This window comes from Pholcus phalangioides, unplaced genomic scaffold, assembly GCF_987345545.1.
Source record: "Pholcus phalangioides strain wild (caught in Gottingen) unplaced genomic scaffold, Ppha-v1.0 ptg000011l_1, whole genome shotgun sequence".
Classification (NCBI taxonomy): domain Eukaryota; kingdom Metazoa; phylum Arthropoda; class Arachnida; order Araneae; family Pholcidae; genus Pholcus; species Pholcus phalangioides.
The window spans coordinates 39984840-39999032 of NW_028301604.1; the positions used below are offsets into that span (position 1 = coordinate 39984840).

Below are 14193 nucleotides of genomic sequence, written 5' to 3' on the forward strand. Positions count from 1 at the left end.
TCATTCTGTTGCTGGACCTTGAAGGGGAAGGTTCTTGTTCTTCTGAGAGCTGGTGTCCAGGATCTGCTCAATTTCAAAGTTTCTTCTCTTCTATTATAGCTGTTTTTGTGCTTGTATACTTCAATAGCCTCTCTGTAGATTCGTGGGAAGAAGTGGTCAACATTAGCTATTACCTGTGTTTTGCTGAACTGTACACTGTGGTTGTCGTAAAGCGCATGCTCTGCCACCGCCGACTTTTCTGTTTGGCCCATTCTGCAGCATCGTTCGTGCTCTTTTATTCTCGTGGCCACAGATCTTTTTGTGGTTCCAATATATACCTGACCACAGGTGCACGGTATTCGGTAGATCCTCGGTGTTGATAGAGGGTCACGGTGGTCTTTTGCTGATCGCAGCATTTCACATATTTTTCTGGTTGGTTTGAAAATGGTCTTTATACGATGTTTTTTCATGACCTTGCTGATTCTTGCCGTCACTCCGGGGATAAAAGGCAGCACAGCTTTTCCAATTGATTGTGACTGCTCATTTTCCGTTGGTGATTCCTTGATGGAGCGTAAGGCTTTCTTGATGTCGTCTTTCGTGTACCCATTAGAGCGGAAAACTGATTTTAAGTGCTCAATCTCTTTACCTAGATCTTTCCCTTCACATAGTCTTCTTGCCCTCTCGATCAAGGTTTTCAGTACGCCTCGTTTTTGGTGAGGATGATGATTGGAAAGCTTATGCACATATCTGTTGGTGTGAGTAGGCTTACGATAAATGCTAATTTAAAATAATATTTCAGATATTTATATTTTTAAATAATTTTAAAAATTTAAAAAGAAAAAAATTAAAATTTTTAAATTAAATTTAAAAGTTATTAAAGTATGTAGTCAATTAAATATTCGTAATGAACAGAACGGCTTATAATTTTGGTCCCGTCAGTGGCCATTGTTGGCAGGTTTTATTGTATAAAATTGTAAAGTATGGACAAAAGGCAGTTAAAGTTGCTATAACTCAATCTCAGAAGGAAACAGAGGGATAGACGTATGTGGGTACATCATATTTGATGAACGGGGACCCTCATATGGTGTTTTTAAGGTTATTTATGGCAAATAATTAAAAAAATTCCGTAAAAAATCACCTTCAAAAAGTAGCCAAAGATGCGGACAAATTCGCTCCGCATCCGCATTGTGTGAATAGCTCCGAATAAACCTATTGTCAAAACTTCTATGTGCGGATGCGGAGCCCGCACTTAGGTTTTGACACATGCGGACGACGACCGGACCCGCATGAGCATTTCCTAAGTGCGGAGATATTTCGGCTCGTCTGAAAGGCTCAGTATATTCCAATTGTTAAAACTTCTTCCGGACCCACGTTCGCATCCGCTCCGTGTGAAAGGCCTCCTAGACAGAGATACTGTCTAGAAGCCTCTTAGGAGGCTTTACTCACCGGGTATCTGGAACAAGATCCATGAAACTCCGAAAAGATGTTCAGTTGTGTATATGTACGGTTTGTTAAAATTTTCTACACACAACATACGTTGCACTCAGGGGCGGCTCGAGACAAAATCTCTACCCAAGGGACGCATCCGCTCCGTGTGAAAGGGCCCTCAGCGGAGCGATAAACCGCTCCGTTGATGTAAATAGGATATACAATGTAAATAATCCCAATTCCCCCCCCCCTTTTCTTTCATTTTATTTATTATTTTTCTTTCTTTTTTATTGTGGAGGTATTTTCATATTTATATTCATTTAATATTTTGTACAGACTGTTAAGTAAACATAAAACATGCACATGACTACAGCATAATTAATGCTGACGGCCCTTAGGAGACGTCCCCGTCCTTTACACAATAGGCTCACCAACCCCCCCCCCCCCCCATCCACGGAAATTTTAAACCTAGGCAATCGGATAAGAACGAATAAGTGGCAAATAACATCAGGATCAGGGAGTAGGCTTGCGTTCTACACTATCACTGCAAATCATTGATAGAACGTACGGGTAAAGAGTAGCAATGGATCATTAAAGTAAAAATTTGTTTTTAAGCCCTCTGGGTGCTAACTTTTGAAGGAAAAGTAAATCTTAATTTAGTCTGCACAACCAACAAATGGCTTCACGCAATTCGCAAAGCAGATGGCGAAGATAGATGAAGGGGGTATGGGCCACTAACACAGCGGCGATTAGGACCCCGGTCCACTAATTATGGGCATGGTCAAGTGAGTGAATACATGAGTGATCGAGTGAATTGAAAATGAAATTAAATTAATTTAATGAAAATTTATCCCTCGGATATTTCACGTGCCCTGACCCAGTGAGTGATCATATAAGTGCAATAAATTGCAATTTTTGGCAAAATTTAGTGATAAGCCGTATACAGCATTGCTATTTCCTGCATTCTCCTCGATGATACATGGTGAACCTAAGTATGAAGGTTTTTATTTAAACCCATCTGGATATCTAGGAAGCGTGAGGGGAGGGATTTCGTGAAATTTCGCAGCAACGTAAATTTGGGAAAAATATTTTATGCTTCAACCGAAAATTCCAAATTCTTAGGATCCATTAAAGTGTGAGTCACTTTGTCACTCAGTGCTACGTAACCACCTATAAAATGGAGGGGATGAGGAGGATCATCTTTGCAGACACTCCACCCTCGCACTTTGTCAATCACTCAATCGGTCACTTTGTCAATCACTCAATCGATCACTTTGTCAATCACTCAATCGCTCACTTTGTCAATCAATCAATCGCTCACTGGATCAATCATACGGTCATCAACTTTATCAATCTTTTGCTCACTCATGCAGCCACTCAATTGGTCACTCACTTGGTCACACATTTACTTATACGTTCTATCACTCAGTAACTCCCTTGGTCACTCACTTGGACACTCGTATCGTCACTCACCTGGTCACATATAGTCACTCACTTGGTCACTCATGCAGTTAACCACTCTGTCACTCATCCGGTCATTTACTTCGTCACCGATACGGTCATTCGGTCAGACACACGGTCACTCATACAGTTAATCACTCGGTCCCTCATGTGGTCATTCACCTGGTCACTTATACGGCCAGTCGGTCAGTCACTCATATGCTCAATCACTGTCACTCCGAAATTTATTCAAGCATTCTCACTCGGTCTCTCATACGCTCAATCATTCAGTATTTCCCTTGGTCACTCATACACTCAATCACTCAATAGGAAACTTGCACCAGTATTTAATTGGTCACTCATTCGGTCAGTCACTTATTCACTCAAATGTTCCATCGCTCAGTAACTCCCTTTGTCACTGTAATTGATCAATAAAGCCTAAGCTCAAAGATTTCAACACCATCTGGGACTGGTTGTACTAATGACTAGGTCATTATTGGAGCTATGCCCCCCCCCACAAAGGTGGGGCTGTGATCAGGGTTCTGGTTTCAGGGCCCGAGACTATTCCCGTCATTTTTTTGCCACTGGAGTGACGGTCCGGCAAAGAGCCTAGACTCGGGGCCCAGGATGTGAGTGTGGGGGCATGATTTTAGCATCACTGCTCATTCAACTATGACTATGGCCTTATTGTACCTTGTTTTTTATATATAATGACAGCCATCGCCGTATGCTGTGGTTGTCAAACTTTTGACACCCGCTGCTCCCTTTTATCTGCCTTTTTACGTTAGGTTTATCTGTGGCTTCCACGAAAAGTACAGTAGCTATTGTGCATTCACAAAAGAACCGCTAATGAACAGTCGCAAACATCAATGGTCAACAGCTCGTCGCGATACCCCTGTTGAGATGTTGGTGATACCCAAAAGTCACGAAGGTCCTTGCCCAGGACCTGGAGTATTTTTGAATTTGGAGTTTAAAGAATTTATAAGTGTTATATTCATCAAAATGAATCACATTTTATTAAATGACCAATTTTGCTTCTATGAGAAAAGTAGGCTGCCCACGGGAATGACACACTTAATTCAGACCACGGCGTCTGACTTGAAGTGACGTATTTTTCCGATTATGTAACCAACCCAAGTGAGATCAGCATGGCCCGGGTGGGGCTGACAATGCTCCAGCCCTGCGGTCTGGAACAAACGCCATCATTTTTTTGTTGTTTCATGCTATAAATTTACTATAGAAGGACCTGTGAAAAGTCTGGCTTGAGATCAACTAAAAATCTTAGCCAAGGGGCCCTGCCGGTCAGAGTTGATAGTGTTTTTATTCATCCTTTAAAGACGCACCCACAGTGTGTCGAAACACTTTTCTTTTCCCTCCTTATTTGCCTTTATCGCTGGTTGCTTCTTTGCTTTACCAGGGATAAGATTATTACTATTCTAAATTGTCAACGTATTCAATTGCCAACGTACAAGGTTGGCAAAAATCCAATCGAAAATTGAATGGACAATCCAAAGACAAAACTAAAATAATTTTTTGGAAGTATTCTGATTTAAAAAAAGCAAAAAACAACAAAATAGCTTGGACTCGTCCCCCATCGGAGTCGATATCCAATAAGGGAAAACGTCAATAAAGCAACAACACATTGCCAGGTAAATTTAGTTGCCGACCCGTGCTTCAGAAAGAGTGAACATGATTGCACATCAAGAGCGTTACAACATTAATTCTAAGGCCGGTATTACACTATAAAAGTTCTTTGTCAAAGATCATTTATAAAATAAGTTTGACAAAAAAATTTGATAGTGTAATGGGCAACTTTGATAAAAAACGCTTTTTATCAAAGTTTCTTTTACCAAAGTCAGCCTCCTCATCCAATATTTGAAAAAAGATTAATGTTGATGGTTTCTATGCTGCAGTTTCAAATGCTCAAGTTTGCATACTATATACTTTGCGATTTGATGAAGTAATTAAAAAATAAGTGGTAGGTATCAATTGGATATCCAAGTTTTCGTCTCGATGAACTGAATTAGTTAATACGATTTGAACAGTATAAAAATGATTTTAAATAAACTAAAGAAAATATTTTTTGCTTCCATCACATACTGAAGTCAGTGGCACCTTAATTCCCAATGTGAATATCAGAGATTCCAATTTCTCTAGCTGAATGTGAAAACAGAAACAAACGTTTGGATGCTTATCGGTTATAACGAATTCAATTCCGTCCTAGTGAACCTGCAATAGAATAATAAATTAATGTTGAAATATCGTTATTACAAATGGACATATTTATATCTATGGCAGCGTTTCTCAATCTTTCAGTATTTGCGACCCAATTTTCAATCATAATTTTCATCGCGGCCCCCCCCCCCCCCATGAAATTTTTGGAACTTTCATATGGAATATTACATTCAAATAATTTGCTGAAAATTACTTTTATCAACTTATTTTAAACGAAAATAAAACAATCTTTCCTCTGAGAAAGTCACGAAAATACTGAACAATATGAGATGTATTCTAATTATTAAATACATTGTGTAATACTGATAAAGTCCTATTTGAAGTGTATTATATCAGTGTAAATGCGAATTTTATTTTTTATTATCTTATAATGCATTTTGTTTTGCTTTCCTTTCAGAGTAAAATAATCATTTTTTTTAAATAATACATATTTCTTTCGATATGCTAGCGCCCCCCTTTCAGTACTATCGCGCCCCCGAGGGGGGCGCCCCACAGGTTGAGAATCGCTGATCTATGGGATATAAGGGGTCATCTTCAAGTAATACGTCACCAATCGTGAGGGGGTTCGCATTTGCTGACTTTTAATGACAAGGTGGGGGGGGGGGGGTGTTCAAATGATGATTGTGTGAGCAATAGAGGTAGGAAAATATGAAATTGGGTTGTATGTTTGGCTGGTATATAAATGAAATGATATACTGTAATTTCAGAAATCATATATGTAAATTGGAAGGCCTTATACTCAGTGCCGTCTTACCACATGGGCCGACCCGGGCCTCAAGAGAAAAGGGGCCTCACAAAAATGAAATGCGGTTGGAATTTCCGAGAATTCACCACGTAGGGCCTCAGAACAATCAATTGGCCCGGGGGCCCATGATGCTCTTAAGACGGCCCTACTATACTTCTGGTACTTTTGCAATCAGGTAGGGGGCCCAGAACATCATTTGGTTTGGGGACCTCATGATGCTCTTAAGTTTTACAGACATGGGTTATAGCAAGATCGGGGGTAGGACGGAGCAGGATCATGGTGACAATCTAGGAGTCCGCAAATTTTAGGGGGGGAGGGGTTTGTTTCCAAGTTTCCCTTTAGAATGCCACACTGGTGGATCGATTTTTTTTCAATGATTAAGTTCCATAAAATCAAAAGTGTATTTCAAGAAAAAGCCAGAATCTCTGAAGTACTACCGTACTAATGCGTAAATCGGCTTCAGGTGTGTTCTGTCAACGTTATAGCTAGATGGCTATCTCTAGCTATAGATAACGCTAGTTCTATTCATTCCCAGAACCACTCGAAGAAGGATCGACATAACTACAGGTTTGTGTCAGAGGTCCTCATTGAAATATCGGTAACAATTCGACGGACCATTTACATCCGTGATTTTTAAAATTTTGCCTTCCATTTCACCCTTTTCTCAACATTTACCCACAGCTCCCTAGAATACTTCAAAGCACTAAACAAATCAATATCGACAGCTCACCTCTGGTAAAGGTTTGTGACTACCCTAGAATCTGTGACTCACACTTTGAGAAACACTGATTTGCAGTACACGGGTAATTAATTCAAACCCTACGTGAATATTTTTAATGTTTGTGACATACATAAATAATTTTAATTTTCTCAAATTTTCAAGTTTGTACGAGTAACAGGTGGTCCTCGTACAGACCCATCGTAAATAGGTCGAGTAGTTTTTCTCATTAAACTCGAATAATTATGGTGTATCGGTTTTCACGAATATCAGATATGTCGGATGTTTTCACGTTCCCGTGCGACTTGGTTATATCCAGGCTCGATCCACTGTTTATGCGTGACATCACTGGATTTGTTGGTTATACATTTGATGAAACATTTATTTCATTATCATCTGAGATGGTTGACAGTGAGCCAATATATTACACGAGGTGTAAAATCTTTTATCCAACATTGCTTCATCACCAATGTTTGATAAAAGAGTTGCGCTGATGCACTTCCATCCTGCACTGTGACGTATTAACTCTTCAACAACCTGTTCTTTCTACGTCACCTTTTTTTCTCACTTGCCACTCCCTTCTTTGGGGAGAAAAAAAAAAGATTCTCTTCCCGTGTGTATGTCTTGGATTAAAAAAAAAACTTGTATTTTCAACAATGAACGTTATAGGAAATCGGGAACGTAACTAGGCTGGGGCACTGTCCCAGGGCTCCGAGTCAAATGGGGCCCACAAAAATTTACACTAAACAGGGGTCTGTCAATCCAAAATTTGGGTCCGTTTTACGGACCCTCCACAAAATTTCGGATCAGAAAAAACGAACCCTTCACGAAATACATAATATTGAATCCATAAATTTGAAATTTCTTTTGCGATAGATCAACTAGATTATTTCAATTCACAAAAATAAAGAAAATTTTCATAAAAACAGGACAGTGCAAAAAAGTCTGGGCAGACCCCTGCTTACCCCAAATAGAAGTCGGCCTCGTAAAGTCACAATAAGGCCTTATAGGAAAATGAGTTTTATGTCACCCGCAGCTCACTTGTCCAGTTCATGGTTTTATTGCTGCTCCCCAGAATAGTTTAGCAGTGCCGTCTTACATGGGCCCACCTGGGCACGGCCCAGCGACCTCAAGAAAAAAGGGGGCCTCACAAAAATGGAATCTGGTTGAGATTTTCGAAAATTTGCCTAGTAGGGGCTCAGAAAAATCATTTTGCCCGGGGGCCCATGATGCTCTTAATTAAGTGGTGTTTTCAATTATAAAAGTACCAAATCAACGCAAAAAGAGGAACAAAAATCAATATCTTCATCTCGCCGGGATGCCCCTAGAAGCCATGGAGCACACTTTGATAAACCCTGTCGTATCACATCACTGCATTTGATGGTTCACATTAATGATACATTTATTTAATTATCATCTGAGGTGGTGATTAATCTATTATATCATGGGTGGCCAACTTCTTTCTATTCGAGGACCAATATAATGTTCAGTTGCTGCATCCACTCCGATGTATATGCCACGGTTCAATGTCAAAGCTAGGAGATAAGGTGAGATGGTAAAATATTTAGAAGACACCAACGAATAAGGCAAATACACAAAAAATAATAAAAGTCCTAATGCATTTCAACACCAATGGGTGCCGTCTTCAGAGGAAAAATTTAACCACTAGTTTCGTTGACCGAGTTTCCCCATTTGGGTTGAATACCAAATCTTCACGCTCGGTTGCTCAGCGGAAGAAGTACGTCTATACACTTCAAACGTCGTGGTCAGAATGAAGCTGTGAGCCTGCGTGAGATACTAATGCAGCGTCCTGATTGTACATTTGCGGAATAGTGCTATCCGATTGGTCCATTCGAATTTTCTTGTAATTCCCGCTCGAAATGAATTTAAGCCATGGTGTTGCGATCGGGGGTGTAAATTTATTATCGTTCACTAGTATATTTTTGAAGGCCCGAATATATGTGCCTTCGTAGAAATCTAGATCAACTGTGGACTTGACTTTGTGAAAAACTCTCGCTTCTTAAAATTTGAATTTATGGCTTTCTTGCCAACAGTGAGCGGCGATGGTCGATTTTTCACATTCCTGATTCTTAACACAGCGAGCGTGTTCATTTAATCTTGCTTTTATGGGTCTCCTTGCCTGTCCTATATAACCAAGAGAGCAATCACCACATGGAATGTAATAAATGCCCCATTGTTTATTCTGCGGTATAGCATCTTTAGGGGACATGAGCCAAAGTTTTTAGTTGGCACATCTATGGTTGTTAGATTAAACTTTTTAAGAATCGATTTGATCTTCAGTGAGAGTATTGGATCGTAGGGTATGACTACACTTTTTCTGAGTGGTCTCTCTGTAATATTTTCTAGAGTAGTTCCTCGTGCCGGTTTCAAGAATTTTCTACTTAATTCGTCAACGATCTTGGTGTTGAAGCCCCTGTCTATCGCAATTGCTCTGATGGTTTCAAGTTCATGGTCTAAAGTGTTCCGATCTGAACAGATGTTAAATGCTCTCGCTACATAGGTGTGAAAAGACGAAAGTTTCTGTTGCATGGGATGGCAAGATCTGAAATGAGGTGGTAATGAGAAAGAGAGTTCATTGTTAGTTTCAAATTCGGCTGTGAACTGAACGTGAGGGTCTATGTCATTCATAACGAGTAACAATTGTTCCAAGTCATCTTTAGAGCCGTCCCAAAGCACAAAAGTATCGTCCACGTATCTTCGATAAAATGAGAAGGGCACAACGTTCAATAGCTTACTCTCAAAGTCGTCCATATATATATATCACATAAAATCGGTGAGATGGGATTGCCCATTGCTAGACCATCTGTCTGGGTGTAAAACTTGTCATCGAAACTGAAGGCTGATTGTGAGATACATGTGAAGGTGAGATTGCAAATTTCTTCTACTTCAGGCTGTGAAAAATTGTGGGTTTTAAATCGTCTTTCTAGACAACTGATACTACCACCTATGGGAATGTTCGTAAACATTGACACTACGTCGTAAGACACCATGTTGAGTTGTTTGGGTTCAGTTGTTTGGATCAACTCTTCTGTGTTTTAGACGGCAACGGGTCTATCGTCATGAATACTTTTAACATCGTTTCGCAGCTACGAAGGAAGCGTGAGCGCCTGCTGAATAGGATTCGGTTCCTGTTGAAATGTAAGTCGTCGGGGATCACCCCGAAATTTTTGAATTTGTCCTGCTCGTTAGAGAGAACCCCCCCCCCCCCCATGTAAACAAAGGCCTTAATCGCAGTAAAATTATTATACTTCGTTGCCTCATCCAAGATCTTAGGAGTGCACTAGCCTCCGTCGAGGAACGCTTGTATTTGTCTCATTTGGAATTAGCTCAACGCGAGGGCTTTCACTGTGCTTCGCCATTATCCCCTAGCTTAGGGCAAAATTCATACTGGCGAACTGTGAAGGAGACCAAACGTCATCAGGACAACCTCAACAAGAAATTTTCCAAATTAAAATCTAATAGTGTTTCCTTGTCTGCATTAGTTAATAAAGCTAAAATACTTAATTTAACTGGCAACCAATTGACAGAAATGCAAACTAAAGCCTTGGAACTGGGAATTAATTTCTGCGAAAAACCTAAATTTAACCCAATCAATTTCATTGCCCCTATAGAGAAGTCAGTTTCACGCAGTAAGATTCTACCTGAACAAAAAGACACCCTGAGACATCTCATATCCAACATTTTGGTGGATAATGAGCGAAAGAACAACAAGAAGGTCACTGTAGGCTACTCACCGGACGAACGTCGAAGCATCAAACAACTGCAAAATGATAATAATATCGTAATATCTACAGCAGATAAAGGTGGGCAAATTGTGATAATGTCTAAAGAGCAATATTCGGATTTGATGGCATCACATATTTTGAGTGGTCCTTATAAAGAATTAAAGAAAGATCCATCTGATTCTCACTTGAGAAAATTGAAAGAAGTGGTAAAAACCAGTGTCTCTCTTCCCGAGCATGCAAAAAAGAGCGTAATTCCATCAAACGCCATTTCGTCACGGATCTATGGCCTACCCAAAGTGCACAAACCAACACTATCTCTCCGTCCCGTAGTCTCTAACATTGGCACAGCGTCATACAAGCTCGCTAAATTCCTTGTCCCAATTCTCTCTCCACTCACTAAGTCAAATAATAATACAGTTAGAAATTCATATTGCTTCTCTCAAATAATACGTACAATTGAACCCAAACAACTCAACATGGTGTCTTTCGACGTAGTGTCAATGTTTACGAACATTCCCATAGGTGGTAGTATCAGTTGTCTAGAAAGATGACTTAAAACCCACAATTTTTCACAGCCCGAAGTAGAAGAAATTTGCAATCTCACCTTCACATGTATCTCACAAACTGCCTTCAGTTTCGATGACAAGTTTTACACCCAGACAGATGGTCTATGTTTTTGATGAGTATGTTTTTGATTTTGAAAACTCTATATAATCTTGATAGTTTTGACGTACACTCAATTTTGGTTTTCATTATTTCTGTACTTGTCTTTGTGTACAAAAATTTGAAGGCAATCTTGATAGTTTTTTCCGTACACACTCAATTTTGGTTTGTCATGAATGAAATCTTCAATATTTTCAAATTTTTGCACACAGTGACAAGCACAGAAATAATGAAAACCAAAATTGAATGTGTACGTCAAAAACTATCAAGATTATAGAGTTTTCAAAATCAAAAATATACTCAAAATGACTGCTCCTGCTGTTCTAGTGTGAATGGAGCATCATGACTTTCATTGTTGTTAAGTGCTGCTCATTTTAGGTCGAACAACTCCGTTTCACTTACGAGTTGAATGGTATCATTATATCCCGGATACAACTAGGGTCACCAATTTGGTAATTCTCATTGACGAAAGGCTTAGGATTTCTGACCGTTGTAATAAAAAGACAAACGAATAGGATGCTCGGTTTCATTCCCAAAATGGTCTCTTCGCGTTCTCCTAAAGTGATTTTTCCACTTTTCCGAGGCTCAGTTCTTCTTGAACTGGATTATGCCGTAAGATTTTGAGCACCATGCCAACAGAGGGACATAGACTTGGTTGAAGGGATGTGTGAAGAAGAGCTATGTGTGCTCTTGTTGGCATACAAGGCTTCAACTATGAAGAGAGATTTGATTTCTTGAATACCGTATATACTCGTGTATAAGCCGACCCCCCCACTTCAGGACCACCAAAACCGCAATAAATTGAAAACCCGTGTATAAGCCGACCCCAAAAATTCCGTGCATTTCAGAGAAAAAAAATTCTTATATTTTCAAGCAAAATGAATAGCTTACGGAAATTTACAATAGAAAATGATTCAAACTTTTTAAGCCGTTTTTTCTGAGTCTCCAAGCTCATCGTAATCCATCAGATCATCATAGGGTGCGGCATCTTCGTTTTCATCTAGGCTGTCATCGCCATTGTCACTTTCAAACAGGATATCATCTTCAGTTCCGTCCATCGCATTGCTGATGCAACACTTTTTGAAGGAGCGGATAATAATTTCGGTGGAAACAGAATTCCACGCCTCATGTACCCATTGGCACACTAGGCCAATATTAGGTTTCTTCAATGCACCACTTTTTGTAGTTTCTTTATCATCGGAACTCATCCATTCGATCCACAAATGCCTCAAATAGTCTTTGAAAGGCTTGTTAATGCTCACATCTAAAGGCTGTAAAATCGACGTTAGCCCACCTGGTATTAAAGCCAATGATGTTTTCGATTTCTTTGCCTCGGCTTTGACATTATCGGTTCTGTGGGGTTTGAACATATCCCATACCAATAATGCCGGTTTCTCGAACACTGCTCTGGGTCTTTTGTTCCATATTTCCTGGATCCATTGTAGAATGCCTTTTTCATCCATCCAGCCCTTTTCCTGGGCTTTCACGATCATTCTTGGTGGGAACTTCATGTTCGGAGGAATTTTCTTCCTTTTAAAAATCACAACTGGAGGCAATTTCTTTCCATCGGCCATGCACGATAGCACGACCGTAAATCGTGTTTTTTCGTGCCCAGTTGTTCTAACAAAGATGGTTTTTTTTCCGAGTTCATCAACAGTTCTATTGCTTGAAAAATCGAAAGTAACCGGGGTTTCGTCCATATTACCGATTTGTGACTGTTCAAATCCATGTCTTTTTCGCAGTTCAATTATGAACTTCTGGAAAGATTCAATTCTGCTTTCCAATTCTTCTGGGAGTTTTTGTGCGATCTTTGTTCGCTGGCGTAAGCACAGGTCGAAACGGTTCATGAAACGAGTACACCAACCTGAGGATGCATAGAACTTTTCTGGATTTGTGTCTTTGAATTTAACACTCTCAGCTAGTTTCGATGCTTTCAGACGAATGGCTGTCCTTGTCACGATTGTACCTTTCAGTCTGAGGTGTAGCACCCATTCATTCAATTCCTTCTCAAGTTCAGGGAAAACCGATACTTTTCCTCGAAGAGCCTTTTGTTGTCTTCCGCATGGCTGAAATTTTCTCTTTCATATTCCGACATTCTCTCACTTGTTTCTCATTGACGTTGTATGTCCGAGCTGCAGCACAGTTATTGTTTTCTTCGGCGAATTTGATAACTTTCAGTTTGAAAGACGCATCATACGCAAATCTTTTAGCTTTCTCCATTTTTGATCGTCGACACTTACTGATACAACACTAGATCAATGATTTTTCTGTGGGTAATCACGACACACACTTGTACTGCCTGGGGAAAAAAATTACCACGTGGATTTAACCCGAAAAGTACTAACACTACTAACACAACCGCCATCTATCTATAGCTACAAAAATCACTCTGATGATTTGCAATGCCATCTATCACTACTATTTATTAGCGCCATCTATAGTTACAAAAATAACTATTGATTGCGGGGGATCGATATTTTCTCTTCAAAAACTGACCCGAGTATAAGCCGACCCCCCCCCCCCACTTTAGGAACGAATTTTCCCACAAAAAAACTCGGCTTATACACGAGTATATACGGTATGTTTACCATTCGAGAAGGTAGATATCGGAGATGGGATCGAAAGTATTTAAAATTTTCAACGGGATGGGTAGGATTGAAAAGGAGTTTTTAAAACACCGTCAAGCAACTGCTTTTACAAGGGGACACTAGTATCGTTTAGTAAGGGAAAAACTCCAGGTTCTGGTGTGGCAGGAAGTTTTACTCGAACAGGGTTGCCAATGAATGGAATAGCTTACCTTCGGGGGTCGTGAAAAAAATCCTGCGTACACCTATTCTTTGTAAGTGACACGCTTCTCTGAAATTTGTTTGTGCTTTTTCTCTCCAACTTACTAGCTCTATTTTGTGAATTACGAGACATATTTTTAATTTTTTTTTCTGATGATTTTTTCTTACATTTTTCCAGTGATGGGGCTAACTTTGGATTTTGATGAACATAAACTTTATTATTTGGTAAGAAGCTACGAAGGATCTCTTATGTATAGATGTCACCTAGCTAATATGTATTCCGCTATGGAATCTGACTTATCAATTGAATACATTGGACCGCTTTCGGAAGGTGAAATGTAAGTGAACACATCCATTCACTATTTATTTACAATTATATCAACAGACTGACTCCTATTAATAGACTGTCTTATACAAATCGATACAGTATTCATAAAACATACTTTGGTCTAA

At 39.7% G+C, this 14193-nt stretch overlaps 1 protein-coding gene across 5 annotated transcripts in view; it reads left to right on the top strand.

Annotated features, from left to right (window-relative positions):
* sev (receptor protein-tyrosine kinase sevenless) overlaps positions 1–14193 on the top strand; it is a 1896734-nt gene that overhangs the window by 1067095 nt on the left and 815446 nt on the right. For all 5 annotated transcript variants that reach the window (XM_089239534.1, XM_089239532.1, XM_089239533.1 and 2 more), the window contains one exon: positions 13919–14078. In XM_089239534.1, the coding sequence (XP_089095660.1) occupies positions 13919–14078 (160 nt within the window). The remainder of the gene's footprint in view (positions 1–13918; positions 14079–14193) is intronic.